This window comes from Oncorhynchus kisutch, linkage group LG2, assembly GCF_002021735.2.
Source record: "Oncorhynchus kisutch isolate 150728-3 linkage group LG2, Okis_V2, whole genome shotgun sequence".
In the NCBI taxonomy this organism is placed as follows: domain Eukaryota; kingdom Metazoa; phylum Chordata; class Actinopteri; order Salmoniformes; family Salmonidae; genus Oncorhynchus; species Oncorhynchus kisutch.
The window spans coordinates 12,710,544-12,725,311 of NC_034175.2; the positions used below are offsets into that span (position 1 = coordinate 12,710,544).

Consider the following 14,768-nt stretch of genomic DNA (forward strand, 5'->3'; position numbering starts at 1 on the left):
TTTGCCCCCTTTATTAGTTCATCCAGAGTAGAATACATGCATAAAATACAAATCGTGGAAATAGTTATACTAGAGGGTGCTAAAATGTTGTTCCTATGGTAAACCTCATTCAGGCTATGTAATAATACCTGTTCAAAGGTCAAATAGGGGTGGTTATATTTGTCCTGTTTCACACATGTACAAGTGTGTAAGCTATTCATTGTGTGGTGAAATGGACATGTGGTTCTTGGATATCACACTCCCCCTAAGAAACCCTGGGAGAGTGGAGTCACAGCATGGGATCAGCCATTATTGATGCAAACCCAGGCACTCAACTAGCACAATACTGTCACCTACAGCATAATTATCGTGGTCACAGCTTGGATGGAAATATATCCTGCACCTTCTGTAGTAGTGAGATCTCATCAAAATCATCAGCTAACAGCTTCGTCCCCTCAATGTAGTTGTACCTGAGAGAGAAAAACAAGATTCACTATTTTACTGAAGATGTTTTCCATGATTAATCTGCCATGTAAAAAAAATCAAAAACAAATTTAGGGGAGAAACATCTGGAATCGTATCTTCTTTTCTCATCTCCTCTTACCTGCTGATCTTCTCATTCTGAGAGTGCTCTCCATCATCATGGCCACCTATGGGCAGCATCATCACACTCTTGCCTGTCTCCTCTTGGAAGTTCAGAGCGATAGGGATGGTGGAGCCCTCACGGATCAGCTCCGGTTCCATCTCCTCTTGGAAGTTCTGAGCGATAGGGATGGTGGAGCCTTCACGGATCAGCTCCGGTTCCATCTCCTCTTGGAAGTTCAGAGCGATAGGGATGGTGGAGCCTTCACGGATCAGCTCCGGTTCCATCTCCTCTTGGAAGTTCAGAGCGATAGGGATGGTGGAGCCTTCACGGATCAGCTCCGGTTCCATCTCCTCTTGGAAGTTCTGAGCGATAGGGATGGTGGAGCCTTCACGGATCAGCTCCGGTTCCATCTCCTCTTGGAAGTTCAGAGCGATAGGGATGGTGGAGCCTTCACGGATCAGCTCCGGTTCCATCTCCTCTTGGAAGTTCAGAGCGATAGGGATGGTGGAGCCCTCACGGATCAGCTCCGGTTCCACTCCAAACACTAACACAAGGATAAACCGCATCTTAACTTAAACAATGAAGTTAGACATGGTTTCAAATGAGAGAGGTTATGTAAATGGCCTCTCCAACTGACCCTCTCTGACTGCCCTTTGTCCGGCAACATACAGTGGGTCCTTCAGGTTAGCCACCCATGGTTTAGCCCCAACAGTTGTGGTCACCCTGTTAGGACTTTTTAGAGTGGAGAAGACCTGCTGAAGGTGCTCCTTCACCTGTGAAACATGGTATTGTGACAGAGGAGAGTTGGACATGGAGGCTTGAAGAGGGTGGCTATGTTAGGATTGGTCTCTGGGTTTTAAATATACACATGGACCAAGTGACCAAGAAAGAGCGAGCCAACTTCTATACTGTACACTTACTCAGAGACCAATACATTTACATTTTGGTAATTTAGCAGACGTTGATCCTTAAAGGATTTGTTATGGGTATTCTCCTGTCCCAACCCTGGTACACCTGTCATTCAAACCATGACAGGTAGATACTCTGTACCTTCCTCTCCACATCTGGAGGGTCCATGTTGGGGACCTGTCGGATGGAGAACTTCCCTGTGACCTGTTTGGGGATGACAGTTTTGGTGCTTGGTTCTGAGAAGGCCCCCTGGATCCCATGGATGGACAAGGATGGGTTACAATTAATCACTAACCTTGAATTATCTTCATCTCCTCCAAGTCAAAGCTGATGTTGTCATAGAGCTTCCTCTCATCCTCAGTGAGGGGCGCGACATCATCAGTGACCCCAGGAACCAGGATCTTACCTGTGTGATCTAACAGACTTCCTGTTTGGGAGGAATAAGAAATAATGAAGACATTTTGGGATGAAACATGTTTTAACTGGAACGGAGTTTGGATAAGCACCTTAGCTCACATACACCATTATCTTCATTTTTTGCTTGGTGCAGGGACTTCTGACCTGAACTATAACGGAATGAATATATAATTTTGTCTATCAGACAGAGTTGCGCCTCTCTTTTTTTGACGATTGGATAGAGCTGTCAGTCAAACGCCTCTGTATCTCACCCAGTAAGGCTATCAGATCTGACATGGGCTCCTGGATTGAACCCCCATACACTCTAGGATGGAAGTCCAGTTTAGGGCAATCAACCTGAAACAAGTAACAGGAATATACTGAACAAATGGTACCATGGTAGAGTGTGTCATATTTTTATTTGAGCAATCAAATGAGCTATATCATCACCTCCACAAAGAAATAGCTGCTCCCTACTGGTTTCATAGGTCAGGGCTGGGGTTCTGGTCGCGCATACGTTGTCAGAGATCACTATGAAGTCCACATCTGCAAAGAAGCTGTCGTTTCTCTTCCTGGTCAACTCCAACAGACCGTATGAGCCCACCTCCTCCAGACCCTCAATGATGAGTTTTATATTCACTGGTATCTCCTGAAATCAATAGATCCAGGCAATCCTACCAGTCAGTGACACTGTAGTATCTGGGATCTACATCTGTTTATATTAGTTACTGTGCTGTTACGGCAGTGTTACGTTACTACACCTAATAGGAAATGCACATGCGAACTGTAGAGCTCGAGGGGTTTTGACTAAACGAAAACTAACTGTACTCCCGTCTCCTGCCTGGTCATTTCTCCACAACACAAATATTACAGTGGCGACGAGGTGATTAAACTACATAAACGGACATTGCTTGAAGGGAAGAATGTTGCGTGAGTCATGAAACTCAAAATAATTATGTAATTCGTCAGTTATATTTACTTTCTTTTGCCAGTAGAGAAGGCTAACCACTGCTAGCACTGCTAGTACAGTATTCAGGAGCTGCCAAGTAGCAAGACTATTGGAGTCCAGAATAGCGACACTGCCCTCTGGTGGTTAAATAAAAGAAACTGTCTCATTGAACCCATTGAAATTAGGCGATCTCAGTGGAGAAATATTGGCAAGGAGAAAGAAAAAAGGAAGAAGGAACGTAACACGGTGTGTACATTAATACAAATGAGTGCAGTGAATTAAGTAATTGCAGAAACTTCTGAAGTGAAGAAGTAGATGAATATTCAGAAAATTAAGGAATATAAGGAAACTGAACAATTAACTGTGAAAATGGCAACCATTGGTCGAGTACCAGAGTTTGAGGCTACAAAAGAGGATTTTGATTCCTATTTGGAGCGTTTTGAGCGTTGGCTGGCTGCAAATGAAATCAAAGATGGAAAGAAAGCAGACGTATTTCTCAGTGATTTGGGTCCAACTGAGTATGGATTGCTGAAAGGTCTCATTGAACCAATGAAAGCAGTGGAGTTGAACTATGCAGAACTGACTGAAACTCTCAAGGTATTTCAAGCCTAAGCCAATTCTCATTGCAGAACGTTTCAGATTTTACCAACGTCCCCAGAGTCAAGGGGAAACCGTGGCTGACTACATCCTTGCTTTGAAAAGGCTGGCAAGTACATGTGAGTTTGCACGATTCTTGATGATGCTCTCCAAGACAAGTTTGTATGTGGTCTCACAGGTGAAGCATATCACAGAAGGCTCCTGTCAGAGAAGGACCTGACCTTTAAGAAAGCCTCTGATATAGCACCTGGACTCGAGCTTGCCCACAGGGATACTATTGAGCTATCGGGACATGCAGAACGTCAGAAAGGTGTTCACAAGGTCAGTGATGCACGTGGTGGAAAAAGCTCACAAAGGTCACTTTTTTCAGTCCCGTCCTCAAGGTTACACAAGAACAAAACAGCCCACATCTCAAAGGTCTAAGCCAAGTCGCTACAGATGTGGGGGAGATAATCATCAGCACAGTGAATGTCGATTCCATAATGAAAAGTGCCACAATTGTGGAAAGGTTGGACATTTACAGAGAGTGTGTAAAGCCTCAAAACGCACAGCAAGAGCACACAAAGTGTCAGACGCAGCACAAGAAGAGGAAGGTACAACTGAAACAGTAGTGGAACTGTTCAGTGTACACAGCTCAACAACTAAAAGATGGAATCTATCTCAACATGGAGTTAGCGGGTTAAGGTTAAAATGCAGCTGGACACCGGAGCGTCTGTATCTCTGGTTCCAGAGAGACTCTACAAAGAAAAACTGAAAGAGTGTCCTCTTCAGCCCGCATCCATCCGCCTTTCTTCATACACTGGTGACACTATTCCTGTGTTAGGGCAGATCCAGGTACCAGTCCGGTATGAGGGAAAGGAGTGGACGCTACCGCTTGTCATTGTTAAAGGAGAAAAATCAGCCTTGCTAGGCAGAAACTGGCTACAAAAGATCAAGTTGAACTGGGGAGAAATCTTCAGTCTGAGAAATGATAAACCAGTGAGTCAGGCTACACTCACTAACATGCTGGAGAAGCACAAAGAACTTTTCAAAGATTGCTACGGTGAAATACAAGACTTCACAGCAAAAGTCAGAGTGCAAGAAGGAACCAAGCCTATCTTTCACAAACCACGTCCAGTTCCCTATGCTCTTAAGGAAGCAGTAGAGAAGGAACTGGAACGCCTACAGAAGAATAACATAATCACGAAAGTAGCGAGGAGCGACTGGGCTGCTCCGATTGTTGTAGTCCCAAAGAAAGACAAGACCGTCAGAATGTGCGGTGACTACAAGGTCACAGTAAATCGCTGCACACTACCAGAGGAATATCCACTACCAAACGCTGAAGATCTGTTTGCCACTCTAGCTGGTGGGAAGGTTTTCAGTAAGCTGGACCTGGCATTCGCTTATCAGCAACTGAAGCTGGATCCGGAGTCAGAACAGTATCTGACCATCAATACACACAAGGGGCTATTCAGATTCAATCGCTTGGCCTATGGAATCTCGACAGCTCCAGCGATATTCCAACAAACAATGGATCAGATCTTGGACGGTATAGACCATGTTGTGTGCTTCATGGACAACATCCTCGTGTCAGCACCAACCATTGGAGAGCACCTTGTAGTGCTGGACAAAGTGATGTCAAGACTGGAGAAATATAGAGTGAGAATGAAACGCAGCAAGTGTGAGTTCCTCCAGGACTCCGTGGAGTATCTCGGATACAAGATTGATGCACAAGGCCTGCACCCAACCAACAGCAAGGTGGAAGCAATCGTAAACGCACCAGCACCCACAAATATCTCAGAGCCGAGGTCATTTTTGGGGCTCCTGAACTATTACGGAAAGTTTGTGGCAAACTTGTCCACATTGTTGCATCCGCTTCACCAACTGCTGCAGGCCGATACAAAGTGGAATTGGTCCCCACAATGCGAAGAATCATTCAAGACTTGCAAACAGCGTCTGCTAAAGAGCAAGTGGCTTGCCCACTATAACACAGAGATGAAGCTGAGACTCGCGTGTGATGCATCTCCATACGGAGTAGGAGCCGTCATCTCACATGTTCTACCGTCAGGTGAAGAACACCCTATTGCATTGGCATCACGGACTCTGTCACCAAGTGAGAAAAATTATGCTCAAATTGAGAAGGAAGCCCTGAGCATAATATTCGGAGTGAAGAAGTTTCACAAATACCTCTACGGAAGGAAGTTCCAACTGCTGACAGATCACAAGCCTCTGTTGGCCATCCTTGGACCAAAATCAGCTATACCAACCCTTGCTGCACTTCGAATGCAACGTTGGGCTCTGATATTGTTAGCCTACGACTACGAGATTGAGTACAGACGATCCAGTGATCACGCAAATGCCGATGCACTATCAAGACTACCATGCAATAGTGACTCCGACAGTGAAGATGATAGAGCAGTCTTCCAGATCTCTCTCATTGATGAACTGGCCATATCTGCTTCTGACATAGCAGAGGAAACAAGGAAAGACCCAGTGCTTTCCAAAGTCTTGGACTTAACATTAGGCGGTTGGCCAACCTTCGTAAATGACGATAACCTTCGTCCATTCATCGACAAGAAAGACCAGTTGTCCACTGATCAAGGGTGTGTTCTGTGGGGATCAAGGGTGGTGGTACCTCACAAATTCCAGAGGAGACTGCTATCTGACCTGCATGAGGGACATCCAGGGGTCACTCGAATGAAAGCACTCACTCGCAAGTATCTGTGGTGGCCTGGACTGGATCAGGACATTCAACAGCATGTAGGCCACTGCTCACCTTGTGAAGCTGTTCGCAACAAGCCTGCTGCTGCACCTCTTCATCCATTGTCCTGGGCTGCTACACCTTGGGAACGCATCCATGTGGATTACGCCGAAATTGACAAGCAACATTTCCTTGTTGTCGTCGATGTCCATTCCAAGTGGATGGAAGTGTTCCCTACTCAACTGACGACAGCTGAGAAGACCATCAATCTTCTCAGACACCTGTTTGCATCCTTTGGACTAGTCAAGGAGCTCGTATCGGACAATGCCCCCCCGTTCACGTCAAACGATTTTGAAATGTTTCTCAAGAACAACGGAGTAAGGCACATCCTGTCACCACCTTACCATCCGGCATCAAACGGAGCAGCGGAGAGAGCCGTGCAAACCTTCAAGAAGGCCTGGACTAGACTCGAGGTTCAGTCTGTGCCCATCCACCAAAGGCTTCCCCGGTTCCTGTTTACTTACCGTAACACCCCACACACAGTAACGGAATGTACACCAGCTGAACTGTTTCTGAAACGCAGAGGACCTTTGACTTACCAAGTCCAAATTGGTCATCGCCAGGTCAACGTTCATGTGGATCATCTGCTACGGTCCAACGCCCCAGCAGAGACATGCCGAGAGAACAAGAACAATAACGACCCCCAGGACTATTCTACTGACTGTGGACGTACGGGAGAGACAGAGCCTGACCTTCCACCCGAACCTGGCCCACCACAGGAAGCCCAGGAGGAGCGGAGATATCCTATTCGACAGCGAAGGGCACCTGAAAAGCTTGACCTGTGAGTTGAGCTGGTTAAGGAGGTAACGGACAGTAAAACAAACACTTTAATATGTCCTCGATAAAAGGAAAGAAAAAGGACATTACCTGGGTTAGTTATTAGGACACAAACTCCATCTTCGGGGCAGAATAATCCCCTGGATTTGTGCTGGGCTCTGAAAAGTCTGCTTCAACCCAGTAGTTGACATTTTTTAAAGAATGCATTGTTCAGATATTGCATTAGTAGTTACCTAACATATTTACCTTGTTCTCTGGGAGTTAAACACTATGGGGGAGGAGTGTAGTATCTGGGATCTACATCTGTTAGTTACTGTGCTGTTACTAAGCAGTAATGCATTACGGCAGTGTTACGTTACTACACCTAATAGGAAATGCACATGCGCACTGGAATGCCGCGAACTGTAGAGCTCGAGGGGTTTTGACTAAACGAAAACTAACTGTACTCCCGTCTCCTGCCTGGTCATTTCTCCACAACACAAATATTACAGACACGTCTCTTATTCACATACTGTTTGACTCCTCTACAATCCCACAAATGGTTTTATATTCAGACTCACAGATTACCCCAAACATTGAGGTTATGATACATGCATTACAGAATCCCTTTAATAACCATTGCTATGTTAAGCTACACTGCATGGGTTAGATAATGTCTGAAAACTAACTAGAGACCGCAAGCAGAACATTAAGATTCAGATTTCAGCTGTGCTGTTTCAGGGCAAATCCTAACCTTCTCTGTGGCCTGGTAGGACTCCACAGCATGAAGCCAGGCCAGGACCGGCCCTTTGTTGTCCGTGGCCCCTCGCCCATACAGGTTACCTAGGGAACCAAAACCATGAGCCACCTTCATCCTCATATTGTCACATTTGTAATACCAGGGTACATTAGCTTGCTGAAGCTGGCCTATGGATAGCAGGCAGGCAACCTGGTTGTGATTATATCATCTAAGGTTTATTAAAAGATCCCGTATGGGAGCAGCAAAACAGTGAGTGGACATTCCTCTTTTCTTTACTATTTTGCTTCGGTTTCTTCGGTTTCTCTCTATTCACCTCACTACAGCACAAGAACATGTATATTTGTATCATTATACAGTTCAGTAACAGAGTATAGGTATGAGTCCCAACTCCAAGTAGAATGTCATAATAGTGCTCATTCCTCACCTGAACAAACTGATTTTGGTGGTCATCTTTGTATTGATACAGTGGTTCCAACATGTCTGCAGCTCCAGGAGAAGAGGAGGAAGAAGAGGAAGCCGATGTGTGGAGTAACAGGAACGCAACAACAATGAACTTTGTCTGTGAGGGAGAGTAAGATGCCACAGGAAGTCAGTGATGATAATAACCAAGTAATAACTTACTCCATACTGTACATTCTAGCAATATTTGCCTCAATCTGGTACTACTGGATTCTACTTGTCTCTAGCTACTGACTTATATACTTGTAGAGGGAAATGGGTGGTTTGGTGAGTTTAGATTTCCATGTTACTCCTGAGAGTGTGGGGGCATAGAAATAGAATTCCAAAACAACACACAGCAGTGACTTGAATGGAATTGTCTGTTCTAGTAATTCAAAGTCTATGGTTGTAGGTAGTCTCTGGTATCTGACTGACTTAATTGGACTCTGCCAGGGCTCGAGGATCAAAGATCAGGGTGCAGTATGACAAAAAACACAACTTAGCACTGTCTCAACTGGGAATACTGTTGAACTTTCTAACAGAACTAATACAGAGGATGAAGGATGCTAACAGAAGTTACAGTTGGTGATGCCATAATGCTGTCTTAACAGTATCTAGGCTACAGTACATGACACCAGCAAGCTTAGCCGCTCATGCAAACCCTGTTATGCATGCATACACATGACCCCACTCAGGTCGTCATGCAATCATATTGATGTTCAATATCACACACACTTTTCTGTTATGTTACAATTAATTTCACCCTTCTTCATCATACCATCTATAAACATGCAGCCACTTCTGTTTTTCCATGACAACGTCTTTGTAGTGCACTTAATTAAGGAAGTCCATGAAAAAAATGTATACATGTTTTGCTAAAATAGTAAAGACTCACCATAATGCTGAAGAAAATAGTGTTTCCATGTGCCGAACATAAGGAGAGAACTACAATTTTTGTTGCTCTTTGTTTTTGTGGCTGCTCTTATGTCTTGGAGTCAGGGATGGTATTGTGAAACGCTTCTTTATGTCTTGAAGTCAGGGATGGTTTTGGGAAACACTTGTTCTTTATATATTGGCGTGGTGGATATTGGTTAACACTTGACAATGTTCTTTCTAAAGCATCCCAGACAAAAAAGATTCAGAAAACATATAGTGCGTCAAACCAGTTTTATTTGCTCTATCAAGTAGACATTTGTATGTGAATGAGAGAGAAATTGAGAGAGAGAGAGAGAGAGACATTGAGAGAGAGAAAGGAGGAACGTGAGGGGGGAAGAAAGATTCAGAAAGAGAGAGAGAGAGCGAGAGAGAGAGGCAGAGTGTTGAGGCTATATCAGATGCCAAGAACTCACAGGGTTTCTGGAATGTTTTGCTTAGAGGGAAAGAAACAAGAAGTTACCAGTTAATGTCAGGAAAAAGGCTAAACAAAGCCAGACTCCACTGATGGGATCTCATACAAGCTAAACAATATAGATCTGTCTTATAACGGTGGTGATGAAAAGAGGTGCTCTCAGTCCTTCTTGAGATGGGCCACTTCATGGAGGTACGCGATGAACAACTTGGTCCCCTCTATGTAGTTGTACCTGGGAAAGGAATATAAACAGAAATAAGACATTGTTGATACGTCTATGTGTATGCGTGCATGCGTAAAAATCTATAAATGTCCATCGTCATTTTTTAAATACATACTGTATTAGGAGATTGAAGGGCTAACCTGCTCATTTTCTCGTTCTGGGAGTGGAGGCCATCGTCGAAACCTCCGATGGGCATCATGATGATGCTCTTACCGGTCACGTCCTCAAAGGTCTTGGCGATGGGGATGGTTCCCCCTTCACGGATCAGGTCTGGCTCCACGTTAAACACTAGAGGAAAACAGTGACAAGTCTGACTGCGTCATAATGCATTATACCTGCAGTAGAGGAATACCAACTGCAACCAGTGGGATTAGAAGTCAGGTCTCATATCTTAACCGTTAGACCAAGAGTTCATCTGCAAGGTCAAAGGCTGTCATTTAGGAATACAAGCCTCAGACAGGGCGAGATTGTCATTCCAAGTCCTTTCTGCTACACAAACATTACAATACCGCTGCACTGTCATGCCTTAACCACTGATAGGTCTACAGTAGAACCACAGCACACTGGCTTCTTTTAGCGATAAGGATATGTATCTATGTCTGGTAACACTAAAGACTACAAATAGGCCTATCACTGTGAAGCTACTGTTGTGCAATAAATGTCCACAGTCAGCTACTACACAGTAATCATTACCCCTATGACCACTGTTCATACAAATACACACACAGACAGCATAAGAAATGTCCTTTGGTTTGTCCAGAGCAGAGTTGTCTAACTGTACCTCTCTTCACGGCTGCTTTCCCTGCCTCGTACAGAGGGTGCTTGGTGTCTGCTAACCAGGGCTTAGCCCCAATGATCATGGTCACCTTCAGCTTGTTGGGGCTCTTTCTCTTGGCAAACACAGAGTTCAGGTAGTCTGTGACCTACAACAGAACAAATATGTAACAGGCATACATGCAGTCTTCACGTCTATCTCATTAACTGAAACCAAACTGAAATAGTGAATAACTGAATAGTAAATGACCTGAATGAGCAGAATGAGGTACATTATAATAGTGTAGCCTGGATGAATGTTCCCTTTTCTTGGATGTATTGTATAAAGAGAGTCTGAAGGTTATAACAATTCCAGAAATGTGTGTAACTGTGTGTAACTGCATGTACACTGTAATTGTGTTGTCATGCAACTGTACAATACACTGGGTGAGAGGCGTGTACCACCTACCTGTTTCTTGACCACTGCTGGGTCCATGTTGGGGACCTGTCGAATGGAGAATTTGGCAATGACCTTAGCAGGGATGACCGTCTTGGAGCCAGGGCCAGAGAAGCCCCCTTCGATGCCATGGATGGTAACGGTAGGGTAACGCCAACGATGGGCCAGCAGATCTACCTGAGAAATCCAATTAAACTCTTATTTGTCACATGCACCGAGTACAACAAGTGAAGACTTTACTGTGAAATGTTTACTTACAATCCCTTTCCCAACAATGCAGTTAAAAAGTTTGAAAATGTACAAATAGATAAAAGACAAAATAAAATATTTTAAAAACATGATAAAAAAACTAAACAATAACGAGGTTATATAAATACAGGCTAAACACAGAGAAACAGAGATAGGAGGAGTGAAAACCTTAAAAGAACATAAAAAAAAAAAAAAAATGTATGTATTGCTTTTTGGAAAAAAATCCGCTCCCCTGTGAATCACCTTGTTGCTGTACATGAGTTGACTGACGCCGATCTTGGACTTAAAGCTCTCAATGTCAAACTCAATATCCTGGTACATCTTCCACTCTTCGTCTGAGAGTGGGGCAACGGCCTCTCTGATGCCTGGAATGAGGATCTTTCCACTGGGGCTGATCAGTGTGTCTGGGTGTGGGAGAGATAGGTCAACACACAAGCAGTTCTTATGGACACCCATTTGTAGGGTTATCTAATATTTTATTATTTCTGCCAATAGAGAGCTCACACAGACACAAGGACGATAGCTTTGCATGCAAACATGAGCCAGCGATACCTATAAAGTAGGTGTTAAGATAGTATTACAAACTGTCACTCAAAGAGGTGAAAAACTCACCCAATATGCCGATCAGATCTGTCATAGGCTCTATAACAGTGCCTCCATACACCCCTGAGTGTAGGTCCTGTTTTGGACCCTCTACCTACCAAACATACAAAGTCACCATGGCTATTCATTAATGATCTTGAAAAAGTAACGTCCCACAGAATTGGAAATGCCCCCAGCCTGTCCTACCTCAGCAAAGAAGTAGCAGTTCCCCCTGGTCCCGTAGGTGAGGGCGGGGCGTCGGCTCAGCCAACCACAGTCTGAGATGATGATGTAATCGACGTCGGAGAAGAACGTGTCTTTCTGCGCCACGATCATGGCGTCCAGGCCATTGGACCCGGTCTCCTCCATTCCCTCGATGATGAACTTCACATTGACTGGCAGGTCCTGCATGGGGAGAGGGCAGGGGGTGGAGAGGAGGAGGGGAAGGGGAAGGAGGGGAAAGGAGTGGAAAAAAATAAGAATTATTATAACAAAGGAAAGCTCCCTAATAATGGTCAGTTAGACTGCAAATGAACTTGTTTCACCACATCTTGTCTCTACATCTCCTATGAGTTCACTCTGATATCTCTTCTTACTGAACACTCACAATGCTGAGGGCCTGATAGGCCTCCACTGTATGGATCCAGGCTAAGACAGGGGCCTTGTTGTCAGACGCCCCTCTGCCGTAGAGGTTTCCTTAGAGGTAGAATCAAAGTCATTATTTTCAAATAAATGTCCATTATGTTCAGCTCACATTGACATGTAACATGCATGTATCAGTTACATTTCATTGGTTGAAAATATGTATGGTAAAAATCATCCCACACCCAAGTACTTGCTTCATTCCTTCACGTTAGTTACAATATCTAATGGCTGTTAGTTGTAGATAGATGTTTCTATGTGTTGGGTTTAGAATGGATTACTGTAAAGCACTGTAAAAAATCATTATAATACATTTGATTGCTGTGACTGTGAATGGCTGGAATCCATAGTTTACAGTTGGAGCCCGTAACCTACCCTTGGAACATAGCCTACTGTTGCAACCCATAGTCTACTGTTGCAACCCATAGCCTACTGTTGCAACCCATAGCCTACTGTTGGAACCCATAGCCTACCCTTGGAACATAGCCTACTGTTGCAACCCATAGCCTACTGTTGCAACCCATAGCCTACTGTTGCAACCCATAGCCTACTGTTGCAACCCATAGCCTACTGTTGGAACCCATAGCCTACCCTTGAAACATAGCCTACTGTTGCAACCCACAACCTACCGTTGGATACCATAGACTACTGTTGGAAGCCATAGCCTACCGTTGATGTCTGTCAGGTTGTAGGGTTCAGTGGCCCAGCCGTCCTCTAGCTTAGCAGGCTGGACATCCACATGTCCATACACACAGACTGTCTGCTTACTGGGGTCACTGCCAAACTGGGCTGTCACCACCTTGGGTAAGGCCACTGTCTTGCCATCAGGCAGCTAAGCATGATGATAAAAGACATGATAGATGCAGAAAATGACTTGAATACAGTTTGCAAGGCAGGGAGCATTTCTGTTAACACCCAACTTTTAGTATTTATTTCTGCAAACCAGTCTGATCTGCTACCAAAGGACTTTAAAGACCCATCCCATAACATAATCATTAAGTTGACCACATTTCAGAAAACTGACCTCTTGTACCCCGATGTCCACCAGTTCCACCTTCCCTCCCATGGCTTGTAGTTTCTCAGCCGTCATATCCATCATGCGCTGGCAGTCTGGCCTCCTCAAGACATCACTGGAGTCGCTCTCTACAGCAACCCAGTCCCTCAGAGTCTAGCACACACACACACACACACAGTATTTATTTGTAGTAAATATTGTATTATCAGATAATAAAACAGACAACATCATTATTCTGTTTAGAAACTTGCCTGTACATATTCCTCCTGATGGCTGTCAACATACTGACTCAGCTCATCATACTCAAATAAGTGATGAGGATGAGTAGAGACACTTGATATAACAACAAGGAGCATGGAAGGCAGTTGCCAGATCGTCATCTCTAAAAAGAATAGAAGGATTTATTCACTTAAAATGAAGCAATGATGAAAGCAATTTAAGAAGAGACATTAATAAACAAATTAATTAAACAAATTAAATTAAGCAAATTGTTATATCTCATTATGTCTCACTACTCTTCTGTTCTTCAACTTTTAAACTATAACGACAAATAAAATAAGTCTTACCGTAGCCTTGTAAGTTTGGTACTTCTTTAATGTTGCCCTTGTCTTCAGAACCCACTGGACTGGAGTCTCCGGGGACACACAGGGTTTTTATACCTCCGGTGACTGGCTCACCTCCTGATGGGAAGGGTCGCGAGGTCAAGCCAAGCAAGCTGACAACTTATATTTTTCTCGCTGACAAGCACAATTGTAGCACAATTGATCCAACTCCAAGAAAGATTGCATGCTGTGTCCCCTCGACATGAACAACATTAAGTAATGAACAAAATACAGTGAAGGATTTAATAGTCCGGTAATTTGTGGGGCCTTGCCTAAGTAGGCTTTAAAAAACAGATGGCCTAACAGGGGAGTTGTAGAAGAACTACACTTGTTCACCTGCAACACTGGAAGCATAACTTCTGGCAGGGGTTAATTACCGCCTGGGTCTTTAACTGGTGAAGAGCCTCCACTGTGCTCGGTTTATCAATGGAAACATGCGTAGCCTCTGGTACATCCTATCAACTCCACGTACGCAGAAGTTAAGTAAAAAATGTACGCATGGTTGATAAATGAGGCCACAGAGCAGGCCCGTTGTATTATGATTTCAATAGGCTGGTGCCTATGATGAGGACGCTCTTGGCGGTGGAGTGAGGATCAGAATGGAGTCTACAAATAAAAATAACAAACAGGACGCAATCAAAAACTGAAATGGCCTTATTCAAATCATAATACAATGGGCCTACTCTGGGGCCTCATTTATCAACCATGCGTACATTTTTTACTTAACTTCTGCGTACGTGGAGATGCTAGGATGTACCAGAGGCTACGCATGTTTCCATTGATAAAC

At 44.2% G+C, this 14,768-nt stretch overlaps 2 protein-coding genes and 1 pseudogene across 2 annotated transcripts; all 3 read right to left on the minus strand.

Moving 5' to 3' along the window:
- Positions 1 to 2,247, minus strand: LOC109901100 (cytosolic non-specific dipeptidase-like; annotated as a pseudogene).
- Positions 2,248 to 2,257: 10 nt separating this feature from the next.
- Positions 2,258 to 7,821, minus strand: LOC116352840 (beta-Ala-His dipeptidase-like). The gene is made up of 2 exons (XM_031787626.1): positions 7,667 to 7,821; positions 2,258 to 2,519 (listed from the first exon to the last, which is right to left on the minus strand). Exons 1-2 carry the CDS (start codon positions 7,790 to 7,792, stop codon positions 2,280 to 2,282), a joined length of 366 nt encoding a protein of 121 aa, XP_031643486.1. The 5' UTR covers positions 7,793 to 7,821; the 3' UTR covers positions 2,258 to 2,279.
- A 1,443-nt stretch (positions 7,822 to 9,264) lies between these two features.
- LOC109907628 (cytosolic non-specific dipeptidase) lies at positions 9,265 to 14,058 on the minus strand. The gene is made up of 12 exons (XM_020505717.2): positions 13,946 to 14,058; positions 13,631 to 13,761; positions 13,389 to 13,532; positions 13,034 to 13,196; positions 12,330 to 12,418; positions 11,930 to 12,127; positions 11,753 to 11,837; positions 11,384 to 11,544; positions 10,904 to 11,068; positions 10,463 to 10,604; positions 9,822 to 9,969; positions 9,265 to 9,690 (listed from the first exon to the last, which is right to left on the minus strand). The coding sequence occupies exons 2-12, from the start codon at positions 13,757 to 13,759 to the stop codon at positions 9,618 to 9,620; spliced, it is 1,497 nt and encodes a 498-aa protein (XP_020361306.1). The 5' UTR covers positions 13,760 to 13,761; positions 13,946 to 14,058; the 3' UTR covers positions 9,265 to 9,617.
- Between the last annotated feature and the right edge of the window lie 710 nt (positions 14,059 to 14,768).

Coding starts and splice junctions, on each gene's coding strand:
- LOC116352840 (XM_031787626.1), bottom strand. CDS start 7,792: ATGAGGATGAAGGTGGCTCATGGTTTTGGTTCCCTAGGTAACCTGTAT. Junction 2,520..7,666: donor CCTACCAGGCCACAGAGAAG/GTTAGGATTTGC, acceptor TATTGATTTCAG/GAGATACCAGTGAATATAAA.
- LOC109907628 (XM_020505717.2), bottom strand. CDS start 13,759: ATGACGATCTGGCAACTGCCTTCCATGCTCCTTGTTGTTATATCAAGT. Junction 12,419..13,033: donor CAACCTGACAGACATCAACG/GTAGGCTATGGC, acceptor TCTACCTCTAAG/GAAACCTCTACGGCAGAGGG. Junction 11,069..11,383: donor AACTCATGTACAGCAACAAG/GTGATTCACAGG, acceptor TGGATTTCTCAG/GTAGATCTGCTGGCCCATCG.